The 24303-nt window shown below is 43.9% G+C and overlaps 1 protein-coding gene across 4 annotated transcripts in view; it reads right to left on the bottom strand.

The window, feature by feature from the left end:
* Positions 1–24303, bottom strand: part of LOC106731555 (stonin-2) — a 133086-nt gene that overhangs the window by 90611 nt on the left and 18172 nt on the right. For all 4 annotated transcript variants that reach the window (XR_012903349.1, XR_012903348.1, XM_075926762.1 and 1 more), the window contains exons 2-3: positions 5323–5506; positions 4103–4366 (exon numbers count right to left, since the gene is read on the bottom strand). Coding sequence is in view for 2 of the 4 variants with exons in the window: in XM_075926762.1 (XP_075782877.1) it covers positions 4103–4366; positions 5323–5410 (352 nt within the window). In the remaining 2 variants the exon portion in view is untranslated. The remainder of the gene's footprint in view (positions 1–4102; positions 4367–5322; positions 5507–24303) is intronic.

Here is a 24303-nt window from a genome sequence, read left to right as displayed (position 1 = left end):
AGGTATAATGCAGAAATCTGTCAGCCATGTAAATTCTCAGCAATTTGCTTGTATTGCAAGGCAATTGACAAAATTGCCTTGATAATGCACTTTATATTTTATCACACCTAGAGTAATGACAGTACATCATTTCTGCACTCAGCAACTTAGATTTTATTTTTCTGAATGTACATTCTATCTTGGTTTCCCAGTTTCTTAGTAAATTGAGTTGATGAGGTTTAAGGATTCAGTCAGTTCTAATTTCTATGCTATGCTGAATTCAAGATTGATGTTCATGGCAATAATATAGTTAACTGGTTATCTGCTAGATCAGTCCTCTTAAATGTAATTGTTGTGGTTATTTATACAACACATCTCTATGACAAGGTTTGGGTGTGCCTTGCCACTTTTTCATTACCAATTGAATAGGATATGCTAGCTGCATAATGATGAGAAAAAAAATCAAATTATCTTTGCTTCTACCAAGGGGAAAAAATAGAATGTGCTTCCTCTTAGAGATTTCCATGGCATTGCATAAAATACACTGATTTTTCTCAGGGGGAAAAATCCACCTGGCCTGGTTGCTGTTGGTCATCTATGGATGGATAAAAAAGGCAAAAAAGTAGTTTAACAGCACAGAGATCACAAGCCATTGCCTCATGCTGTGGCACGGCCAGATTGTTTCAGTAGAAGGTTTCTATTTTCTCACCTCACAAACTTCTCATTCTTGTCTTCAACACTTTTAATGACTCTGCCTGTCTGTACCATGTCTATCCTCTCTGTCTCCTCTCTTTCTCTCCCCTGAGCCTGTTCTGTACCACCAATGATGCTTGTATCTGTCAATCTCTCTCTGTCCCACTCTGCTTGTCTCTATTCATCTTCCCACTCTCAGACCCGTGCATTGGATCCCTTTCCAGTATGCCAAGCCCACACCATCATTTATTTGGAATATGTTTTACAAATCTGCTTCTTCCTGATAGCCATAAAATGTGAGTTTAATAATATTCTTCAAGTCCCAGTCTTTTAGACAGCAAGCACCCAGAGACAGGGGGTCTCTCTCTCTCTCTCTCTGGGTAGACTGAATGGAGCCAAACACATAGTCAGAGCTAAACAAATAAAAATAATATTGCACCCCTGCAAAAATCTGTGAATGAGATACTATTTCCCTTTCCTGTGGTCTGTGTTGTCCTAGCTCTGACAGTTCTTGAAATGCCATTTTCCAAGCAGTTTCAAAACACACTTTCAGCCAGTCAGCTGTGCAGCTGCTCAAGTATAGAAAAAAGATTTAAAAGTTTGTAACAGCACCAAAAAACCCCCAAACAAAACATGTTCAGGATGCTGAGCCTGCAGGACACTGCTCCCCACCTCGTGGAACGAGGTGTACCAGTAGTTTGGAATAGGAAGCCTAATCCGAACTACCTAGTCCATGCCGCGTGTAGCCGCGGGCACGGAGTCCGAACTAGCGGACATTAAAAAATGGCGGCGCCCGGCAATATGCAAATGAAGCCCGGGAATTTCAAATCCCAGGCTTCATTTGCAACTCCGGTTGCCTACATTAATCACCCTAGTTCGACTAGGGTGGTAGTGTAGACATACCCTTAGAGTGCAGCACATTTTAGTGCTCTACATTTTGCACCCCTCCAATGGGGTGTACCGTGCCATGTAGCCAAGCCCTACATGACTAAGTCTCTTCCTTCCACTTCTGATTATTTAATCAGAAGCTGACAGGAGGAGACACTGCCAAATATACATACTTGGAAAGTGGGGCAGGGAGAAATAGGCCACGTGGGCTAGAACAGCCACACAGCTTTATACTTTGAATAATTCCACTTCACCCTTCAGATGACTGTGTCATTTGATGAGAAGATTGTATATATTCAGAAGGCTAGAAGTCAATGGTGCGATGTCAAATTATACCAGCTAAGAATCTAGCATATAGTCTTTAGATGCAAACTTCAAAAAAACAAAAACAAAAAAACAAAAAACAAAAAACCATCAGCGAGAACTTATGCAGACACACAAAGCTTATTATCTCAAAGTCATGCTTTGTTTCTGCTGCATTGATGCTTCCTAAGACATCAAGTACAGCACTCAGAAGATAGCAGTCAGCACTGATGGAAACTAGCTGGTTTTAGAGATCTGCCAAGAACTGGCATATCATTTACTTCCTCTTTCTACACTAATGGACTGCAAATACGACTGAAATTTTCTCCATCTCCAGAGCCTCTAGATTAGAATCAGGATCATATCTCCACTGCTGAGGAGGCCAAGCCCTCTTTAAAATCAGGTCTGAAAGCATGCCATACCAGACATGCCCAGCATTTCCCTCTCCCTCAGAAAAGCCTATCCCAACACAGCCACACTTTTCTCTGCCTTTCAGACTATACCAATTCAATAGCTGGCATATGAGTACTTGGTGGGGGGGGGGGAGGGGGAGAAGGGTGAAAGGGTGCAGAAACACAGCGCAGTGGTACAGACTACAGAACTATGGACACAGGCCCATGCCAAGTGGCGGAGATATTATTTGCAGCTCTCACTTTATGCACATGGCAACAGGACCAGCCAGATTCTCACACAGACCTCAGTTCTGCTTCTTCAGATTTGGACAGGGATCTAGCAATAGGTGCAATGGGAAAGTCACCTCTAAAACAAGGGACTAAAATAATTTTGAAGTTCAATTGCCCCAAAGCAGGCACCTTTGCCAATCAAGCTTGCCTGCAAATTGGAGAGAGGGGACAGGAAAAAAGAGAAGACTGTGCTTACAGCCAGGGAATGGCAGAAAGTGGAATATATGTTCCTCCCCACCTTGGGAAGTAGGTAGACAGACTGGGGTGTTTGCAGGAATCGCATCTTGGTGCCCTGTTTATTACTCCTCTGCTAAGCATGATGCTGGCTTCTAGAGAAAATTTGGAGATTTCTGCTTGCAGAGTGGGAGTGGATAAGGCCCCTTACAGGGGGGAAGCAGTGGAGTCTGGTGGGATACGCCGGTGTTGGGGGGAAGATAGGTGACACAGTGCTACTATGCCTGGGGATCACTGCCTGATGGGACAGTTTGAAGTGAAAGCGTCATTTGCTACTCATGCCCAAGTGTCATGTGGTGTGAAGTACAGGCTGCATTACACTGGCAGAGCTATTTTTTTTGGAAACTTGTCCTTATTTTCCACAGGTCTTACCTATCTGACTCTTACAGCCCTGACATGGGGCATTTCACATGATTATACAACCCTTCTTGAAAGGCCAGAAAATCTCCAACTACTATTAATTGAACTGTTCTCTGTTGCCTTCCCCACCCTAACTGGTTTGGTAGAGCAGTGCAAGGCAGCTGGTGGGAGAAAATGTCACATGTCAACTCTTGTATCTTGGATCAGTGTCAGGATGGACAAGTCCTCAATTTGTTGGAACCAGCTCTAGAATAAGGGGCCATTTATACTCCTTTGTCATCAGCATTCCAGGCAGCTAATTAGTCCGTAACAGAGTATAGTGACCTCAATGAGCAGCCCTCTCCCCTTGATACTGCTTAGGAAGGGAACAACTGGCAGAAGCAAATCAGCAATTGGAATAATGCATCAGGGAATACAAAGAAAGCATCAGCCCCCGATGAAGGAAAGGATGCACATCTAGGTCACCAGTGTGACTGTAACCAAGAATTGATCAGATAGCTATTTGGTGGCCTACTCTACACGAGCAGAGACCGGTCCTATTCCATTTTCCAGTGGGCTGTTTTGTCACTCCACTTTGTTGGAAGTCTCAGTGGAGAAACCAGAGACTGGATGGACTGTTTACCCTTTCGTCATTCAGTCACTTCCCCCTTCATCTTCGATGCTGCTGTTCATAAATCCACAGGCTAATTTTAGTTCTGACCTATCTTGTCTCAAATAGCTAGTTTCTCTCCCAAAGCTGCTATCAGAAATGTAGTTGATACATAGGGGAAGGGCACAAACTAGTTATTACTTTGTCTGAAATTGTGTTAGTATCACCTGGGTTAATCTCAGTTATGACTTGTGCTGTTTCAGCTACAGAGATCGCTGAGGAAAAGGTTAAAAGAAAGTCTATTATTTTTATTTAGCCCCATACTGCCTGCTGCTGTATTACTGTAACAGACCTTTGCATGATGCTCCCCCACCTGTTTGTGTGTGAGCTGGTAAAGTGCTGGTCCACGGCACATCTTCAAAACGAACCCAGGTACTGATAGACAAAGATAGCTCAGATGTGGGACACACATGGTTCCCAAGTAGAGATACTGATGCAGAATCCACCACAGACTTGTCCCCGGCATCACTCAACTCAGTTTGTGAGAGGTCCTGAAACTCTCCACCCACATTACAATTATCTTCCGAGGAGGTGTCGGAGGAGGAAAAACATCTTTCCAGAGGCTCTTTGGTGCCACCTAAAAGTAGGGACAAAACATACAGAAATATCAATATTCTTCACCGGAGATACTGACTAGGTGTGGTTGACTTTGGACTCCTTGCTTGGGTCAACTATGACAATTTAACACATTTTTTAAAGAATAGTAAACCCTATCTACATCAGTGCTTAAGTAGTGTTTAAAAATTTGTTAGATAACATACTGTTATCTTCCTGCACTAAACAAGGCTGGTGTGCACATGAAAGAGAGGACATAGAATATACAGGTTTCACAGTGAAAATTTGTTGGCTGCCCACTGCAGGCCTTGAAAGAAATAAAGCTCCTGCCATCTGAGCAGCCTTTCTATCTTGTGCCAAGTCATGTCCACATTCATCTGAAAAGCTATCTTCTCTGAAATAACCCTTTATAAATAACATCATAATCATAGAGAAATAAAAAAAATGTTCATTATATTAACATATATAGCAACTCAGACACACGGGGGACCCATTTTTGCAGGAAAGGAATTACATATAATGTTTACTGACAATATTTCTGATTGATGAGAGACAACTCTTGGACTTGAAGGTAGTGTAGCAGTCATTAGTTTATTATTTCCTGCAAAGTCCAGTAGCAGTCTCTGCTAAGTCTCTCACTAAATATAGGTGAACAGCCTCTTCTCCCCCGCCTTTTAATCTCACACCAGGCCTAGTTCTGCCCTTACTTTTAAACATCCTACACGGTCAGTGAGAACTGTGTAACTGAAGCAGAACTGGGTCCTATGAAAGGACATTTATAAAACATTTTTCTTAACATACATCATTTGATATTTTTACCCAGATCCCTCTATTTCGCAGGGGAAGTAGTAAGTAACTTGGCCTCCTTTGTTCACACTCAAAAGGCCGGTCTCATGAGATCAAACCTGTCTCAGTAGAGGGGCCAATTTAATTTTAAAACAGTCTTAAAGGGCTCTTAAGGAATCTGAGGGAACATACCCTGCGAAGTGACTGGCAGGAGCAGCTCATCATTGAAGGAGACCCACTCCGACTGGTGAGAAGCAATGACATTTGCCAATGACGTCATGCTTGGGACAGGCTGCTCATCTTCACCTAATGCTTCTGGGAAAGGCTGAGAGCAGTCAATGCCAGTCCATGGAGAGCAGAGTTAGAATTAGAAATTCTGCAAAGAGCCAAAAAAGAGTGTACTGTAAATTAGTGTATATAACCCACACTCATGTATAACCCGCACCCATGCATAACCCATGGATTATATGTGCTAAAACACGGTAATTAAGTCTCATAATGTAAAAAAAAAAGAAAAAAGAAAAGAAATTAATTGAAAACTCCTTCAGTATTTTAATAATAAGAACGGTCATACTGGGTCAGCCCTAAGGTCCATCTAGCCCAGTTTCCTGTCTTCTGACAGTAGCCATTGCCAGATGCCCCAGAGGGAGTGAATAGAACAGAGAATCATCATGTGATCCCTTTCCTGTCATCCATTTCCAGCCTCTGACAAACAGAGGCTAGGGATGCCATTCTTACCCATCCTAGCTATTGATCATTGATGGACCTAACCTCCACGAACTTATCTAGCTCTTTTTCAAACCTTGTTAAAGTCCCAATCTTCACAACATCCTCTGTCAAGGAGTACCACAGGTTGACTGTGCGTTTCATGAAGAAAAACTTCCTTTTGTTTGTTTGAAACCTACTGCCTAGTTCTTATGTTATGGGAACAAATAAATAAGTTTTCCTTATTTGCTTTTTCACACCAGTCATGATTTTATAGACCTCTATCATGTCCCTCCTTAGTCTCCTCTTTTCTAAGCTGAAATATCCGAGTTTTTAAAACTCTCTTCATATGAAACCCATTCCACACCCCTAATCATTTTTGTTGCCCTTTTCTGAACCTTTTCCAATGCCAATATATCTTTTTGATATTTGATGACCATATCTATATGCAGTATTCAAGATGTGGGCATACCATGGTTTTATATAGAGGCAATAAGATATTCTCTGTCTTATTCACTATCCCTTCTTTAATGATTCCTAACATTCTATTTGCTTTTTTGACTGCTGCTGCACATTGAGTGGATGTTTTCAGGGAAATATCCACAATGACTCCAAGATCTCTCTCTTGAGTACTTGTAGCTAAATTAGTCCCCATCCTGTCATATGTATATAGGCAGTCCCCGGGTTACGTACAAGATAGGGACTGTAGGTTTGTTCTTAAGTTGAATCTGTATGTAAGTTGGAACTGGCGTCCAGATTCAGCCGCTGCTGAAACTGACCAGCGGCTGATTCCAGGAAGCCCGGGGCAGAGCAACTCTGCCTCGGGCTTCCTGTAGTCAGCCGCTGGTCAGTTTCAGCAACAGCTGACTTGGGGACACCTGGGGCAGAGCAGCTGGGGTGCTGCCGGGTTGGTCCAGTAGCGCCCAGAGTGGCGCTGCAGGACCAACCGGCAGCGCCCCAGCTGCTCTACCACAGGCGTCCGGAGAAAATCCTGGACTGCTGGGGGGAGGGGGGGGGGCGCGCACTAGCTGCGCCCCCCCCCCAGCAGACCAGGGAGACGCGGGCAGCGGGACCGAGACGCACTGCGGTCCCACCGCCCAGGTCCTCCGCGGCTTTGCTCCCCGTCTCCCTGGTCTGCTGGGGGGAGCCCCCTCCAGCAGACCAGGGAGACGCGGAGCAGCTTTTCTCGCCCCGGAGGACGTGGGCGGCGGGTCCGCAGCACATCTGGGCGTCCCGCCGCTCCCATCCTCTGGGGCGAGAAAAACCCCGTTCGGAACTGCGGATCCGACATAAGTCGGATCCGCGTAACTCAGGGACTGCCTGTAGCTGGAATTATTTTTTCCAATGTGCATTACTTTATATTTATCAATATTACATTTCATTTGCCAGTTTTGTTGCCCAATCACTTAGTTTGGTGAGATCTTTTTGAAGGTCTTCACAGTCTGCTTTGGTCTCAACTATCTTGAGCAGTTTAAAGTCATCTGCAAATGTTGCCACCTCACTGTTTACACCTTTCTTTGGATCATTTATAAACAGGTTGAATAGGATTGGTCCCAGTACGGACCCTTGGAGGACACCATTAATTACATCTCTCCATTCTGAAAATTTACCATTTATTCCTACACTTTGTTTCCTTTCTTTTAACCAGTTATCAGTCCATGAGAGTACCGTCCCTCTTATCCCATAACAAATCACGCCTTACTTATCTACTAGAGTTCTTTGAGGGATCCCCCTTGTGCACATGTTTGTTGACCCCCTCAAAGAACTCTACTAGATTAGTAAGTCATGATTTCCCTTTACAGAAACCATGTTGACTTTTCCCTCACAAATTATGTTCATCTATGTGTCTGACAATTTTATTCTTTACTATAGTTTCAGCTAATTTGCCAGGTACTGATGTTAGACCAACTGGTCTGTAACTGCCAGGATCACCTCTAGAGCCCTTTTTAAATATTGGCATCTCATTAGCAGTCTTCCAGTCATTAGGTACAGACGCTGATTTAAAGGATAGATTGCAAATGACAGTTAATAATTCTGCAATTTCCCATTTGAGTTCTTTCAGAACTCTTGGGTGAATGCCATCTAGTCCTGGTGACTTGTTACTGTTTAGTTTATCAATTTGTTCCTAAACATCCTCTAATGACACCTCAATCTGGGACAATTCCTCTGATTTGTCACCTAAAAAGAATGGCTCAGGTTTGGAAAGCTCCCTACCGTCCTCAGCCATGAAGACTGAAGCAAATAATTCATTTCGTTTCTCTGCAATGACTTTATTGTCTTTGAGTGCTCCTTTAGCATCTTGACCATCCATTGGCTCCACTGGTTATTTAGCAGCCTTCCTGCTTCTGATGTACTTAAAAACATTTTGCTATTACTTTTTTGAGTTTTGAGTTCTTCAAACACCTTTTTGGTTTTTCTTATTATATTTTTGCACTAGTAATAAAATTTAACATCTCTGTGGTGAGAAAAACACCTCAGCAGCTCAACACTTTGGCACTTAATTTCTGAAAGGGGAACTACACAAAAATGAGGAGGTTAGTTAAACAGAAATTAAAATGTACAGTCACAAAAGTAAAATCCCTGCAAGCTGCATGGAAACTTTTCAAAGATACCATAACAGAGGCCCAACTTAAATGTACACCCCAAATTAGAAAACACAGTAAGAGAACCAAAAAAGTGCCACCGTGGCTTAACAACCAAGTAAAAGAAGCAATGAGCGATAAAAAGGCATAATTTAAAAAATGGAAGTTAAATCCTAGTGAGGAAAATTTCTATTTCTAAGAGCATAAAATCTGTCAGGTTAGTTAATAGAGTACTAACACATTTCACAAGCTATATATACAGTTCCACCAAAATGCAGCCATTTTGGGGGGTCAGAATACTTAACTACTCTGTGTCTGAAGGAGGAATGAGTTTGGCTAAAGGCATTGTGACAAACCACTCCTCTTAAGAAAAAAAAGCAGAAGGGGGATCTCTAAAGAGCGCTGCACATGATTTTATATTTTTAAAGATCCTCATCTAAAAACACCCGCATGCAGCAATTGGAATAGCGCCATCAATTTGTATGGGAGCTTCAGGGGGTAGCCAAGTTAGTCTGTTACAGAAAAAAACAACAAATGGTCTGGTAGCCCTTCACAGATTAAGAAACCATGTAGATGGTATCATGAGCTTTTGTGGGCACAGCCCACTTCTTCAAATGACAGGAGTTATGACATAACCGAAGAAGTGGGCTGTGCCCACGAAAGCTCATGATACTATCTACATGTTTTGTTAGTCTATAAAGTGCTACCAGACCATTTGTTGTTTTTTTCAATTTGTATAGCATTTTCCTCCAAAGGGTGTAAAGTATCACATTACAACTGTGCATTATCTCTGTGTGAATTCACTCCCTACCTATCAGGTGCTTATGAAGCTCCTGATTCTGTGGCATCTAAGTAGTGTGGAAATATGAAGAAAAATAAACTTGGTTTGGCTGCTCAACTGATTATGTATGGTTTCCTAGATGGCTGATAAAGCAGTAGTGGAGCATGTCGTTTGGGATCCTGAATGTGTCTACATAACCTGTATAAATCATGCTGATGTTAGACACCATGGAAATGCTAACAAGGAAGTCCTCCTGTTTATAAAACCTAGACCAAGCAATCAGGAAACATAGTCCATATGAGGGGACCTGTATTATTAGTAATGTGACACAAATAATATAAAAGAGGAGGGGTAAATAGTCAATATTGTCAAATAAATGATTCACAACAAATAACGTAAACGTCTCTAGTTGCTTCCAATACATTTGAAACATTGCTTTTTCCATATTCTGGAAAAGTCATGATGGTTTAGGGACACCTACTTTTTCACCTCTTGTGTGTTTTAAAAGTCTTTATGTCTTCTACACATATATCCATGCTTATTCAACAAGAACAACTCCATCAGAGCTCTGCTAAATTGGATAATTTGCTGAAAGTCAAACAAAATACTCTTTTTTTGCCTGCTCAAGATAATATAATTTGCCTTGACTATGCCATGCAAAAGAGTACAGCACATGGGGGTGGAGGAGAATGGAAGGATTATTGTGGGCCCAAGCCAGAGATCCAAACATTTCCCAAAACTTCTTGCCCCGTCTCCATTATATTACAGTGAAACAAAGGTAGCCATTACTCATTACACCTACCATAGGTTCTTCAATTCTGCTATAATATTTGCAATGTAGCCACAATTTAAATATCCTACAGCTCTATTGCCACTGAAAGAGGCCATATCATGTTCCTCATGGTTGAGAAGAGACAGAACTCAGTTATAATAATTTTAAATGGATTTAAAAAAAATCTGTCTACCTTAGGTACTTCTATGGCCTCAGTCAACAAAGTATCTGAACACCTCACAATCTTTAATATAATTGTGCTCACAACAGCCCAATTAGGGAGGGTACAGTGCTCCTTTTACTGATGGAGGAACTTAGGCAGTCCCCATGCACTGGGCTTGTAAGGCCATTCAATCAAATTTGGCCATGCCAGCACCACCCATCATCATGACAGAGTGGCTAGGCCAAATCTGACCAGTGTTGAGTACCAATGCTTTGAGGTGGGAGCTGAGCCTAGATTGTAGGACAAGAGCTTCTGGAGCTGCCAAGATGATCTGCATTGTGTACTTATTTAGTGTTTATTACATTAATGTGTCTATACCCATGGGTAAGAAATATTTAGTAAGCCAAATGTTTTTTGTCCTAAAGCTACTTACTGAGTCATGACAGCTTATCAGGGTTTATAAATGGGTTTTGAGCCAACAAGGTTGGGGAACACTGTGCTCAATTTAATTTTTATTCTGGGTTTGTATAGTGCTTACTACAATAGTACTAATAACAGATAACAATAGTAATAGGTTAATTCTATTTTTATTCAGTTCAGTTCCGTAAAGGCAGCAAATAAAGGCTATATGGAAGAGCTGAAAACTCTGAAGAGCAATCTCTCAAATTCAGAATGGTCAATCCATTCCCTGGTCACTGTAGGAATTGATGGGCCCAGACTTACTTCCTAACTGCTATAGGCTGAAAACAGATCTCTATGACAAAAGTCCAAAATATGAAGGCATCCCACAAAAGGAGTCAGGCTGTCCCTACAACCTGAGTCTTCATTGGTAACTATAACTTCTACAGCCAGAGCCTTTTAGTCAGGGATGACTGGTGAAGGAGGCAGGAGACCACATAATCCCTCAGTCCAGGGAAGGGATGGGACAACTTCCTCCCCAGGCCCTGCCTCTCCCCTCCCCTGCCCTGCCACTAGGGTTGCCAGATGGTTGAAACAAAAATACCGAAAACCCCCCCACCCCACAAAAAAAAAACAACAACCCACAAACAGGAAAAAATTCTGTTGAAGGAAAAAAAAAGGGGGGGGGGGTGGAGACCAAAGTTGTTGAGCAAAAAAAATTTAAATAAAACAGCATTAAAATAGCATGTCCCCTTTAAGAGTGAGTGCAGGGATAGGAACAGTGGAGCGGTTGAGCACTAAGACGCAGGGGAAGCATTGCTTCCCTGTGGTCGGCAGCCATTTTGTGCTGGCAGCCTTGCAGAACCAGGTAACCATAGGGTCTTGGGGCAGGGGCTGGAGAGGCCGGGTGCTAAGTGTTTGTAGGGTTGCCAGGTACCCGGCATTTTCGCCTCCTGGCTGGGGAAAAAAAGCAGAAATACCAGACATCGTAGGTAGCTGGTATTTTCTGAATTTTTTACCGGACAGGAGGCAAAAATACTGGTGAATACCGGACACCTGGCAACCCTACCTGCCACTACCCCACTCTCTCCCTGCCCTTGTTCTACCTCCGCCCCACCTCTTCTGTCTCCTCCCGAGTGATATGGCTTGGTGGGACTAGCAGGGTTGGGGATGGCAGCAGGGGCTCCCCTCCTATTTGCTGGAAGTGGCAGGGCAAGTGGAACAACATGACCCCAGCTTGCTTTGTTTTCCCTGCCTCATGGTTCCTCTTCCTGTGGGTGAGTGTGGATAGTCCCAAACCTCTTCTGAGTGATGCGGCCAGAAGAGTGCAGCAAGCTGGGGCCTTTGTTCCATTGTGGCCTTTGCTCTACTGCAGGCACCAGGACCCACCGCTAACCCTCCTAGCTGCCGGCTGTCCTCTTGCCCTCTACCTGGCCTGCGCTCTCTTATGTCGGTGCAAGAATGCTCCCCTTTTACCTCAACTCCTGCAGCATGCTATCCATCCACCCCCTCTCTTTCTTTGTGCAGTTACTGACATGGAAACAGCTGCTCTGGAACCCAGATCTATTCTCTCCCCACATCAATGGCAGGGTCTCTGCTCTGCAGACACCTCTCAATCCTTCTTCCCAACAACCCCACAATGGGGTTCCTTATGAGAAAATTGCAGCCAGCACTAAAGCAAGAGGTTAATTAGTATAGTGTGCATATGATGGTGTGTGTGGAGGGGGGTAGGAATGGGAAATCAGATGTTTAGGGTCACAGAGGCTTTGGTTTCCCTCTGAGAGAGAGAGGGAGGGAGATGAAGGCTTTGCTTTCCTCATCTGACCTGTTAAGCTGTTTGCTTTTGGCTTGTTTAAATATCTGTAACTAGAGTCTTTCTAAATAACAGAACAATGACCTCGCCCTATTTTCACTGAGAAAGTCCAGAAGGAACCCTGAAATGACAGGAAATGAACAAATAAAACAATTTATCTGGCTCTTAACATACTTGGAGTCCACAAGAACACATTTTTCAAGTGTTCAAGGAAGAACTCTGGAAGGAGGCAGGAAGATCAGTTTACCACAGATTTTCTCGGAAGTTCCTCCCTGCTTCACACACATGCATACAAACTGAAGAAAGATGAAGCTTTAAAATGCTATATTGGAGGTTTGACTTTTTGTTCTTGAGCCTTTCACTGCCTTAGAACCCCTCAAATGATTATCAAATCTGAAACTGGGGGATGACCTGTACCCCAGGTCTGTGGTGGTAGTGGTCACAGGAGAAATCCCCAAGGAGAGCCATAAAGCAGAGTGGTCTCCTGAAAAGTTGTGTCAGGGGCTCTGCATTTGGAAAGCTATAGAGCAGCCATTGCACTTTAAAACACATGGCAAGAAATGAGCAATTTCTGGGAGGAAACTTTTATGGTATACTGAGAAGCCTTGAAATGTATCAGTGGGCACATCTTCCAATTATAGGGCTCTGCTGCTATGGGACTTTCAGCACAGTCCCTCGTTTGTTTGATAAATGATGCACAGACTGGCTGCTTTGTTATTCTGTTTGATGCCATTAACTTCTTGGGGAAAATAAAATTTAACTATTTGAAAATCAGATAGAATGGGCTGTAACCTCTGGGCTTTCTGGTTTGGAGGTGATCTGGGGATGTGAGAGTGTCTGTCAGTGCTGGGGAGAAAAAGACACACAGACTGAATTTTGCACTCTGCCAGAAATTTAAAGGCTGCTCCAGACAATAAAGCTTATTGGATGAAACACTTTCTTCTGGTCAATACCCATAGCTTTAAATTATGGGCTATGGGAGGATGATTATCTCTGTGCTGATTACTTGGGAAAGATAGCACAGCATTACCTCTACCACCATTCATCCACACTGGAGAAGCCTTTAAAAGAACAGCTATGAGTAGAAGAGCTGTTGAATAGTAGGTTCCAACAGATCCATGCCATCAGCTAACAACAAGGAGGTGCTGTGGGCCTCAGGACAGAGCCTGTGCATGTATCATGGTGATTCATTTGGTTTTGGAGTAGAATCAACACTCATTTCTCCCAGCAGGGTAGAAAACTGGCAGCATATGATGTCCAGAAGAAGAAAGAGGAGAACACATGTACCCTCAATGCAGACAGAGGTAAGAAACCATTTTTAGGCTCTCTGCACAGATACTATGGCAGATAATGATTTGGATGAATTATTGGAGGGAAGGGATCAGAAGGAGGCCCCATCAGCTGAAAGGCATGGGATGCATTGTTCTAGGGGTGAGGGCTGCATGACCACCACTTTCAAGAAGAGGAGACGGGTGATGGTGGCTGGGGACACTCTTCCAAGGGGGGACAGAATCATCCATCTGGGATCCAGACCAGGAAACTTGAAAAGTGTGCTATTTGCTTGGAATTAGAATTCCCCTTCCTACTTCTGCACGTGGCCACCAGTGAGTGTGTCACTGCAGACTACATGGCTCTGGGAAGAAGGATAAAGGAGTGTGAGGTGCATATCATGTTTTTGTCCATCCTCCCTGTCGAAGGAAAAAGGTCCTTGTAGGGGCCATCGAATTGTGGAGGTAAATGCCTGGTTGCACTTTTGGATTCTTCACCCATGAAAAAGGATTGCTAGGAAGAGATAGGATGCACCGAACAAACAGAGGGGAGAACATCTTTATAGGCAAGCTTTCTAACCTAGTGAGGAGGGTAAGTGGGATACTGGGAGGAAAAGAAGGCGGAAGGTGCAACAGAGAAGGCCTCCTGACTCATACTGAGAAAGTAGGGCAATTAGCTAATTATCTTAGGTCCTACACATGAATGCAAGAAGCCTGAGAAACAAACAGGAAGAACTGGAATTCTTGGCACGATCAAAGAACTATGATATGACAGGAATATCAGAGACTTGGTGGGGTAATTTACATGACTAGAGCACTGGAACAAGATCTCAGAGAAGTGATCCACTGTTTGGCTATTAGAGAAGAATTTTTGTCCTGAATGATGAATATTTGTCTTTAGTTGCAGTCAGAGAAGATACAAGAATACCCTAAATGAACTTTTACACTATTAAATTAAATTAAAATACTGGGTAGATCAAACTGCCCTCTAATTATGTTCAGTTGAAGAGCTGCACACAAACATGAACTGAGTAGCCTGATGTTTTATTGCTTCTTGCTCAGTAAGAACAGGTGAGAGAGAAAAGGTGATTTCCGGGGAGGCTAATATGAAGAGGGAAGGAGTCCAGGAGGGCTGGCTGTTTAAGGAAGTCTTATTGAGTACTCAGGAAAACCCTCTCAGGATATGTCTACACTGCAAAGTTAATTCAAAATAACAGCCATTATTTCGAATTAACTTTAATAGTGTCTATACATGCAAACTGCAATTTCAAAATTAATTCGAAATAGCGGAGTGCTTAATTCGAATTTGGTAAACCTCATTCTACGAGGAATAATGCCAAATTCAAAATAGCTATTTCTAATTACGTGCTGTATAGACACTTAATTCGAAATAGGGGGCCTCCAGCCCTTCCCAGGGAGCCCTGGTGGCCACTCTGGGCACAACCAGGAAAACTTACTCTTCTCTCCCCCAGCCCTAGAGACATTAAAGGGTAGACCCTGGCCACAGTACCTGTGCCAGCTCTAAGCCTGCCATCCCAGAGCCAGCAGTGGCCACCGAGGCCCCTGACCCAGTGGCCCCAAAACATGAGCCAGCAAGCCACTGACAGCCAGCCCTCCACTGCTCCCCAGGAGCAGTCTGCCAGCTTCCCGAAGCCTGACAGGGGCTGGAGAAGGTGGGCGCCTTCCTGGTTCAGGGTGAGATCATGGACCTTATTCAGGTTTGGGGGGGATGCCCCCAACGTCCATGATCTCCGCACTAGACGGAGGAACCAAGCCGTCTATGGTAGGATAGCTGCCAGCCTTGCCACCAAAGGCCACATGTGAACCCAGGAGCAGGTTTGCATGAAAATCAAGTTGTTCTGGCGAGATCCCCAATCCTGGGCCCTGAGCTTCCTCTCCCCCTTCTTCCCCTTGCTTCCCCCTTCCAGCTCCCTCCTCCCCTCTCCCACCTTCTCTCTTCCCCTCTCCCACCTCCTTTTCCCAGTCTCCCCAGAGGCTCATCCCCCCCAGATTTGTTCAATAAACCCAGTTTCTATTTTTGAACATGTATCTTTTGTTTGACATCAGGAAGGGGGGCTAGGGAGGGGTAAGTAGAAGGACATGAGGGTGGAATGGGGCACGAGCCCCTGGTGGGGAGGACTGGCATGGCTCCTCGGACTCCTCAGGGTGGAGATCTCTTGCAGGGCCTCCTGGAGCATGACAGCCCTCAGATGGCAGCCTGCAGCAAGTGCAGCTGGGCTGATGGCAACGACCCCACGAGATGCACTGGCAGCTCTGGCTCCATGTGGCTGAGTGCTGTGGTGACCCAAGTGCCGGCACTCAGGGCACTCCAAGACAGGACTGCTTTGCTGTCCCTCATTGAGGTAGACAAGCAAGCAGGGAACCCTGAGAACTGTCTGTCCGGGATGGGGGTCGGGCACAGAGCTTTAAGCACAGAGCTCAGTTAGCCTCAGACAGCAGCCCCACACACTAAGTCCTAACCTGATGCCCTGCCGGCACTGGTTCCGGCCAGCCTTAACTTCAGTTCAGGGACCACTCAGTGTGGACGCGCTATTTCGAAATAGCAAAACGCTATTTCGAAATAGTTTGTGTATAGATGCGTTATTTCGAATTAGCTTAATTCGAATTAACTATTTCGGATTAAGTTAACTCGAATTAACGCTGTAGTGTAGACATACCCTCGATGTTCAGAAAGAATAGTAAATATGACAAATGAGTAGCTTGGCTTAACAGAGAAATCTTTAGTGAGCTTAAATACGAAAAAGAAGTTTACAAGAAGTGGATACTTGGACAAATGACTAGGGAGGAGTATAAAAATATTGCTTAAGCCTGCAAGGGTGTTTTCTGGAAGGCCACAACTGGAGTTGCAGCTAGCAAGATATGTGAAGGACAACAAGAAGGATTTTACAGATATGTAAGCAACAAGAAGGTGGTAAAGGAAAGTGTTGGATCCTTAATGGATGGGGGAAGCAACCTAAAGACTGATGATATGGGAAAAGCTGAAGTAATCAAAGCTATATATATATATATATATATATTTTTTGCTTCAGTTTTCATAGACACAGTCAGCTTCCAGCTCCCAGACTGCTGCACTGGGCAGCACAGTATAGGAAAGAGGTGGGCAGCCTTCAGTGGAAAAGAACACATCAAGGACTATTTAGAAAAATTGGACATGCACAGGTCCATGAGGCCAGATCTAATGCATCCAAGGGTGTAGAGAGAGTTGACTGATGTGATTGCACAGCCATTGGTCATTACCTTTGAAGACTTATGGTGATCAGGGGAGGTCCCGAATGATTGGCAAATGGCAAATGTAGTGCCATTCTTTAAAAAAGAGAAGCAGAAGAATCTGGGGAACTACAGACCAATCTGCCTCACCACAGTCCTTGGAAAAATCATGAAGCAGATTCTCAAGGCATCAATTTTGAAATACTTAGAGGAGAAGGTGGTGATCAGGAACACTCAGCATGGATTCACCAAGGGCAACTCATGCATGACCATCCTAACTGCCTTCTATGATGGGATCATTGGTTCTGTGAATAGGGGAAAGTGGTGGATGTGACTTTATGTTGACTTTAGTAAAGCTTTTGATATGGTCTCCTACATTATTCTTGCCAGCAAGTTAAAGTATAGACTGGATGAATGAACTACATGGTGGATAGAAAGCTGGATCAATTATTGGGCTCAGCTGTAGTGATCAATGACTCAATGTCTACTTGGTAGCTGGTAAAAAGCAGAGTACTCCAAGAGTTAGTCCTGGGGCCAGTTTTGTTCAACATCTTCACTAATGATCTGGAATGATGGGATGGATTGCAACCTCAGTAAGTGCTAAGGTTACTTAGAGAGAGGCAGATACACTAAACAGTAGAGACTGGGTCCAAAAGATTGGGTCAAAAGAAACCTGATGAGGTTTAACAAGGATAAGGGCATACTCCTATACTTAGTATAGAAGAATCCCAAGCACTGCTACAGGCTGGGGCCTGACTGGCTAGCAGCAGTTCTGCAGCAAAGGACCTGCAGACTACAGTGGACGAGAAAGAAGTTTAATCTGAGTCAACAGTGTGCCAGTGTTGCCAAGAAAGCTAACTGCATATTGGGCTGCATTACTAGGAGCATCATCAGCAGATCAAGGAAAGCGATTATTTCTCTCTATTCAGCTCTTGCTGGCAGTGTTCCTTAGCAGCAGTTCACAGGTTATTAATCAGCCCTAGTCAAAGGTTCATTGACTGGGCGGGGCTGATTAATCGCCTGTGAAGCTGCACTGCCATGCTTAGAGGGAACACTGCTGGTGGGGTCACATCTGGAATATTGCATCCAGTTCCCCCCCCTCCCCCCACTACAGAAAGGATGGGGACAAATTGGAGAGAGTCTAGCAGAGGCCAATGGAAATGATTAGGGGGCTGGGTACCATGACTTATGAGGAGAGGCTGAGGGAACAGGACTTATTTAGTCTTCAAAAAAGAAGGGTGAGGAGAGTGAGGGGGGATTTGATAGCAGCCTTCAACTACCTGATGGGGGGTTCCAAAGAAGATAGAGATTGTTCTCTAATGGCCTTGGGCCCCCGGAGGAGTTAATTCAGCCCTGAGTGGAATGGGTAACCTAGGGAGGTGGTGGAATCTCTACTCCTAGAGGTTTTTAAGACCTGGCTTGAGAGAGCCCTGGCTGGGATGATTTAGTTGGGCAGGGGTTTGGACTAGCTGACCTGTTGAGGTCTCTTCCAAACCTGATCTTCTATGATTCTATTATATTTTTATGGCTCTAGGAGCAGTAGAGGAACAAACGGATCCTAGCTATTTCTCCAGACAGTGAAGTCTGATTAAAGCAAGGCAGTTATTTCATACAGCCTTAATAATAGGAAATGGAGACACAGCTTTTAGCATAACTAGTTCTCTAGGCAATTCTGTACATATAATTACGGCATTAGTGGAAATGCTAAGGGGGGTTGTCATTTGAATGAGCCTCTTGTGGACTGTTCTTGAGAAAAACTTTCAAATTAAATGTAATACTCAGTCATCAGAAGGTGTTCAGGTAGCCCTGCTGATGGGGGTGGGGGCAAAGGGGACAATTACCCATGTTCAAGTAAATCAAAGAGGCTTGGGTCTCTGAGCCTTTTGAATCACCTCTGGAGCACTGCACTGACATGCTGGGCTGTGCGCTTTGGACAGCACTAAAAGCTGCATACAAATTGGATAATCATAGACAGGGAAAGGTGGGATAAGGGACACCCTGAAGATAAGGTAATCATAGCAGATTATAACCTTTCCAATGATATCTCAATGAAGTATCTCACATAAAGCACTGTTCAGTTATGTCACATTCATGAGTGTATTCCCATAAAGAATAAAGAATGCCCTGTCACAGTATCACCAGTGATGTCTCCAGGAAAAATAATCATTTTTATCTTGTCCGTTTCTCCTTAGTAAACCTTTGTAGACAAAACAGTTCTAGTGTAATTGTGTGAACCATAAAGAGGTAACTCCCTCAGACAATTCTCCAAGTGAGCACAAACCCATACCTCCATGGCCGCAGCAGGAGCCAAAAACTAGTTGAGTACATCACCTCCTCCTGATTATGAAACAAGCTCCATTTTGGAAATTTACACTAAACATTAAACTGATGCCCCCTCCCCCAACTGCATCAATTTAGGAAGACAAACATGATTCAATAGGGAGTGAAACAGAAACGGAAGAAATAATGTTTGAGAGAAAACAAGAAAAACAGAGTTAGAGGTTCTCATTATTTATCCATCCTGTAGTAGCACTCAGAAAGCTGTATTCAGGATTTGGCACATACAAATGCCTAGAAAGGCGATGTTCCTGTTAAGAAAAGCTTAAAATCTATGTCTAGAAATGATATATATGTAGGGAAGAGGAGAAGAATACGATACTATGTAAAAGTTTCAGAGGGGTAGACATGTTTGTTTCAGCAAACCATGGCTGAACAAGGAGTCCTGTGACACACTAACAAAATTATTTGTGCATAAGCTTTCATGGACATTGTTTATACTGTGTACAGTTGTTCTAAATATTGTACTCAAGATTTATTTACACACACATAATTACAGCCAACTGCCCCATATCAATTGGTGGTCAGGCCAATTTTTCAGGGTACTCTCCAGCTTTACCCATTCTCTGATTCACGTGTGCACTGCATTGTTGCATAAATTTCCATACATTGAGCCTAGGCCTGAGCGGTACCATCTTCATTCAAAGTACGGAACTCCAATTAACGTGAAAGGAAGTGATGCGCAGGGAAGATGTAAGGCACAATATGAACAGAAGGAAGTCATTTGCAAAACTCCCATTGACTTCAGTTTGCCACTTAGCTCACAACAATAGAAAACAATAGATGTGTCCCATTTGCTAAACCCTACTAAAATACTCCTGTATTTTGCTTGCCCTCATTGTGATTATCAAGGCCTCTTTTTCTGTTTCATAGGATACCTTCACTCCCCTGATCTATTCAGTGAAGTGAGAAGACAATGCATGATGTACTGCAGTTACTACAGAATTGTCTGCATGTCAGACACTAGATGATGGCATCATTAAATAAAGCTGGTAGGAGGAAAATGCAGATCAGAATGCAAGAAGTATTTTATGCTTACAAATTTCTTCATAACCAGCAGTAAAAAGACAGGAAATGGGAAAATGAACATGATGGGCTCATAAATGTTTGCCAGAATATGGCTGTGGTTGCTGAAGAGATACATCTTCCTAATGTAAAATTTCCCTGCTTTTCTAACTAGAATGCAGCACTGCTTTTATCACACACTAACATTCTGACACTGCATTTATGTCTCAAAAGAAGGTACCGCCTTTTGGGTTTTTTCAGCTACATTGCTATACAAACATGAGCTAATCCTCTCACCACCAGGCTGAGCTAGGCCAATTTGGTTATACCCAGACAGGTGACTAGGCCTCAAGGGCCATATATACCCTGATAGAGGGACGTGGACTTTGTGACTAGGCCTCAAGGGCTGTATATATCCTGATAGAAGGTCATAGCGACTGGACAGAGGTGGGCTGACATGTGGGGACATTATCTGGGGAGGCGGCCCCAGTGCCGAGGGGGAACACACCCCTCGAAATGGCCATTATTCTGAAATAACAATGCGAGTGTCTACATAGCAATTCTGTTATTTTGAAATAAATTTGAAATAACAGATGGCTATTCCAACTTCTGTAAACCTCATTGCATGAGGAATAACGCCTATTCTGAAATAACCATTTTGTAATAGCAGTATTGTGGACGCTCCACTGCTGCTATTTTGAAATAGCTCCTCCTAGGGCCATTCAAAGTAATTACTCCCCAGTGCTTCCTGGGGCTTTAAGTTCAGGTAGCACGCCCACGTTAGGGAAGCCTGCCTCGGACTAATTTTGATGCTTCCCTGGTGTGTAGATGTGCTATTTTGAAATAAGCTATTTCTGAGTATTTCTTCCAGAATAGCTTATATAGTAGCCCAATGTCTGTGACTCTGTAATGCTGAAACGCTGGCTGTTCCCTCTGGGTAGCACTGTTGCCTCCCGCCGTGGCACTCGGCTGACTTCTGTGCCACTCAGCCGGGCTGCCACGTGGGAGCAAGCTGCACAAGCGGCTGTTTGGGGTCCGCGCTCCCCATGCAGCACAGGCGTCAGCTGGTCAGCCGAGCGCCGTGGCGGGAGAAGGGGGCGGGGGAGTGACGTACACACCCAGGAGGTGGGGCCTGGACAAGCGTGCATCCCCGACTGGGGGGGGGGGGGGAGGGAAGAGAGAGAGAGACACACACACACAAACCAGAAGCTCAGGAGAGAAGACTGACGTGGAGGAGAGACCTGAAAATCCCGTCTTATGACGGGCTAATAGGCTAGTTTCAAAATAAGCATGCAATGTTGATGTACCTTTAGTATGGTTAATACCCACCACTTATCAGAGGTCAGGAGATATATTCATCTCTGACACTTCCTTATTCTCTCAAGATCACCATGAGACACAATCCTACATCTATTTCCATACCCAAGTCTTCCAGACACCATTGTTGTAAGCTGAAACTGTGTTCTCTGGCTCTGCAACCACTGTGAATTGAGAGCGTCAAGCTTGCCCTGCTAAGATGAGTCAGTTTGCAGCATGTCAGAATACAACTACTCTGGTAAACTGTAAACAGTTCTGTTATCTGGGCAGGCAGCTGGCTTTACGAAGGGATTGCTTGGAGCCTCTCTTATCAAGCATCAGGAAAAACAACATTATAAAACATGTAGGCTACGTCTAGACTGGCATGATTTTCTGCAACTGCTTTTAACGGAAAAGTTTTCCGTTAAAAGCATTTGTGGAAAAGAGCGTCTAGATTGGCACGGATGCTTTTCTGCAAAAGCACTTTTTGCGGAAAAGTGTCCGTGCCAATCTAGTCTCAGTTTTGCACAAGAAAGCCCCGATTGCCATTTTCGCGACCGGGGCTTTTTTGCGTAAAACAAATCTGAGCTGTCCACACTGGCGCTTTTGTGCAAAAGCTTTTGCGTAAAAGGACTTTTGCCCGAACTGGAGCAGCATAGTATTTCCGCAAGAAGCACTGATTTCTTACATGAGATCGTCAGTGTTCTTGCGGAAATTCAAGTGGTCAGTGTAGACAGCTGGTAAGTTTTTCTGCAAAAGCAGGTGCTTTTGTGGAAAAACTTGCCAGTCTAGACACAGCCACTGAGCCTAATTTTTTGAAAAGCAGCCTCTAAATTGAACACTCAAGTTTCTGTATCAGTTTTTTGGCAAATCTCAAAGTAGTTTATATTACATCTCTGCAAACTCTGAAAAATGTACATCCTGTGTCTTAGGGTACAATATCTGCCCAGCAAATCTTCCTCTCCCCATCCCATGGCAATGAGTATCTGGGTCCAACTGACATGGGCTCATGTTACTGGGCAAAAAACTAGCAGTGTAGGTGATTGTTCCTGCTAAGGCTTTGATTTTATTGGCCTGATATTTGGGGTTTTGTCTTATACAGGCTCCAATTACCTCCCCATGCACTGTCCCAATTTTTCATCCTAATCTTAGGATATGTCTACACTGCAATTAGACATCCATGGCTGGCCTGTGCTAGCTGACTCAGGCTCACAGGACTTGGACTGAGGGGTGGGTTAATTGCCATGTAGTTATTAGGGCCCAGGCTGCAGTCCAGACTCTGGGACCCTCCCACATCACAGGGTCCCAGTGGCTGGGGTCCAGCTCAAGCCCAGATGTCCAGATGTCCAGACCACAAATTAAATAGCGCCTTAGCCTGAGCCCAACCAAACCAAAGTCAGGATTTTTAACTGCAGTGTAGACATAACTTGAGGTTCAAAGCTCTAGTCTGTGTGAAAATACCTACATTGCTATTTTAAGCATTGTACTGTGAACCTGAGTCAGTTTATCTGAGGTCTAAAACTCACTGCCATATGTGTGTGTTTGTGTGTGGCGGGTGGGGGAGAGGGGACATTTTCAGTGTAGATGTATCTGAAGTACAGACAGTCTCCAAAGTCATCCTCAGACAAACTTAACCAGATGTGTCCCATTTGCTAAACCCTACTAAAATACTCCTGTATTTTGCTTGCCCTCATTGTGATTATCAAGGCCTCTTTTTCTGTTTCATAGGATACCTTCACTCCCCTGATCTATTCAGTGAAGTGAGAAGACAATGCACGATGTACTGCAGTTACTACAGAATTGTCTGCATGTCAGACACTAGATGATGGCATCATTAAATAAAGCTGGTAGGAGGAAAATGCAGATCAGAATGCAAGAAGTATTTTATGCTTACAAATTTCTTCATAACCAGCAGTAAAAAGACAGGAAATGGGAAAATGAACATGATGGGCTCATAAATGTTTGCCAGAATATGGCTGTGGTTGCTGAAGAGATACATCTTCCTAATGTAAAATTTCCCTGCTTTTCTAACTAGAATGCAGCACTGCTTTTATCACACATTAACATTCTGACACTGCATTTATGTCTCAAAAGAAGGTACCGCCTTTTGGGTTTTTTCAGCTAAAATTAAGCAGTGCATTTGCAGCTGAAACATCTCAAGCCCAGATGTCCAGATGTCCAGACCACAAATTAAATAGCGCCTTAGCCTGAGCCCAACCAAACCAAAGTCAGGATTTTTAACTGCAGTGTAGACATAACTTGAGGTTCAAAGCTCTAGTCTGTGTGAAAATACCTACATTGCTATTTTAAGCAATGTCCATTAGCAAACAGGGAAGACAGCACGATTCCTCTCATGTTCCAAGACTGGCTTCAATTGCACAAGCTGAATAAGGAGCTGTATCTTTTGAATACTAGTAAAATTTGTGCTGTTGTCATGGTGGAGGTCAGGTGCTGCTTTAGCTATATGCCACCATAGGCAACTGCCTTGGTTGCCTATTTCTGGGCAGTTGCTTAGGAGGGCAGATATGACCCAACTGGCTCTCCATCATAATAGAAACACGGCCAGACCAAATTTGAGTGAATTTTGACCTGCTCATGGGTTACACTACCACTCAAATTTGGCCCAGCTGCCTCTCACCATGATGGAGAAACAGCCAAGCGAAATCTGCCACCCTAGGCCTATGAGGAGGGGAAGACACACTGATATTTTGCTTGGAGCAGCTTCTTTACTGGGGGTTGGATTAAAGCTAGCAGGTATAACAGTTGACCTTCCTTCAGGATAAATGTAAGAAGCAGCTAAGATTCTGTGGAGGAACACAGCTAA

This window comes from Pelodiscus sinensis, chromosome 4 (genome assembly GCF_049634645.1).
Source record: "Pelodiscus sinensis isolate JC-2024 chromosome 4, ASM4963464v1, whole genome shotgun sequence".
Classification (NCBI taxonomy): domain Eukaryota; kingdom Metazoa; phylum Chordata; order Testudines; family Trionychidae; genus Pelodiscus; species Pelodiscus sinensis.
Note: the sequence above shows the minus strand (reverse complement) of the source record. Positions and strands in the feature narration are given on the sequence as shown.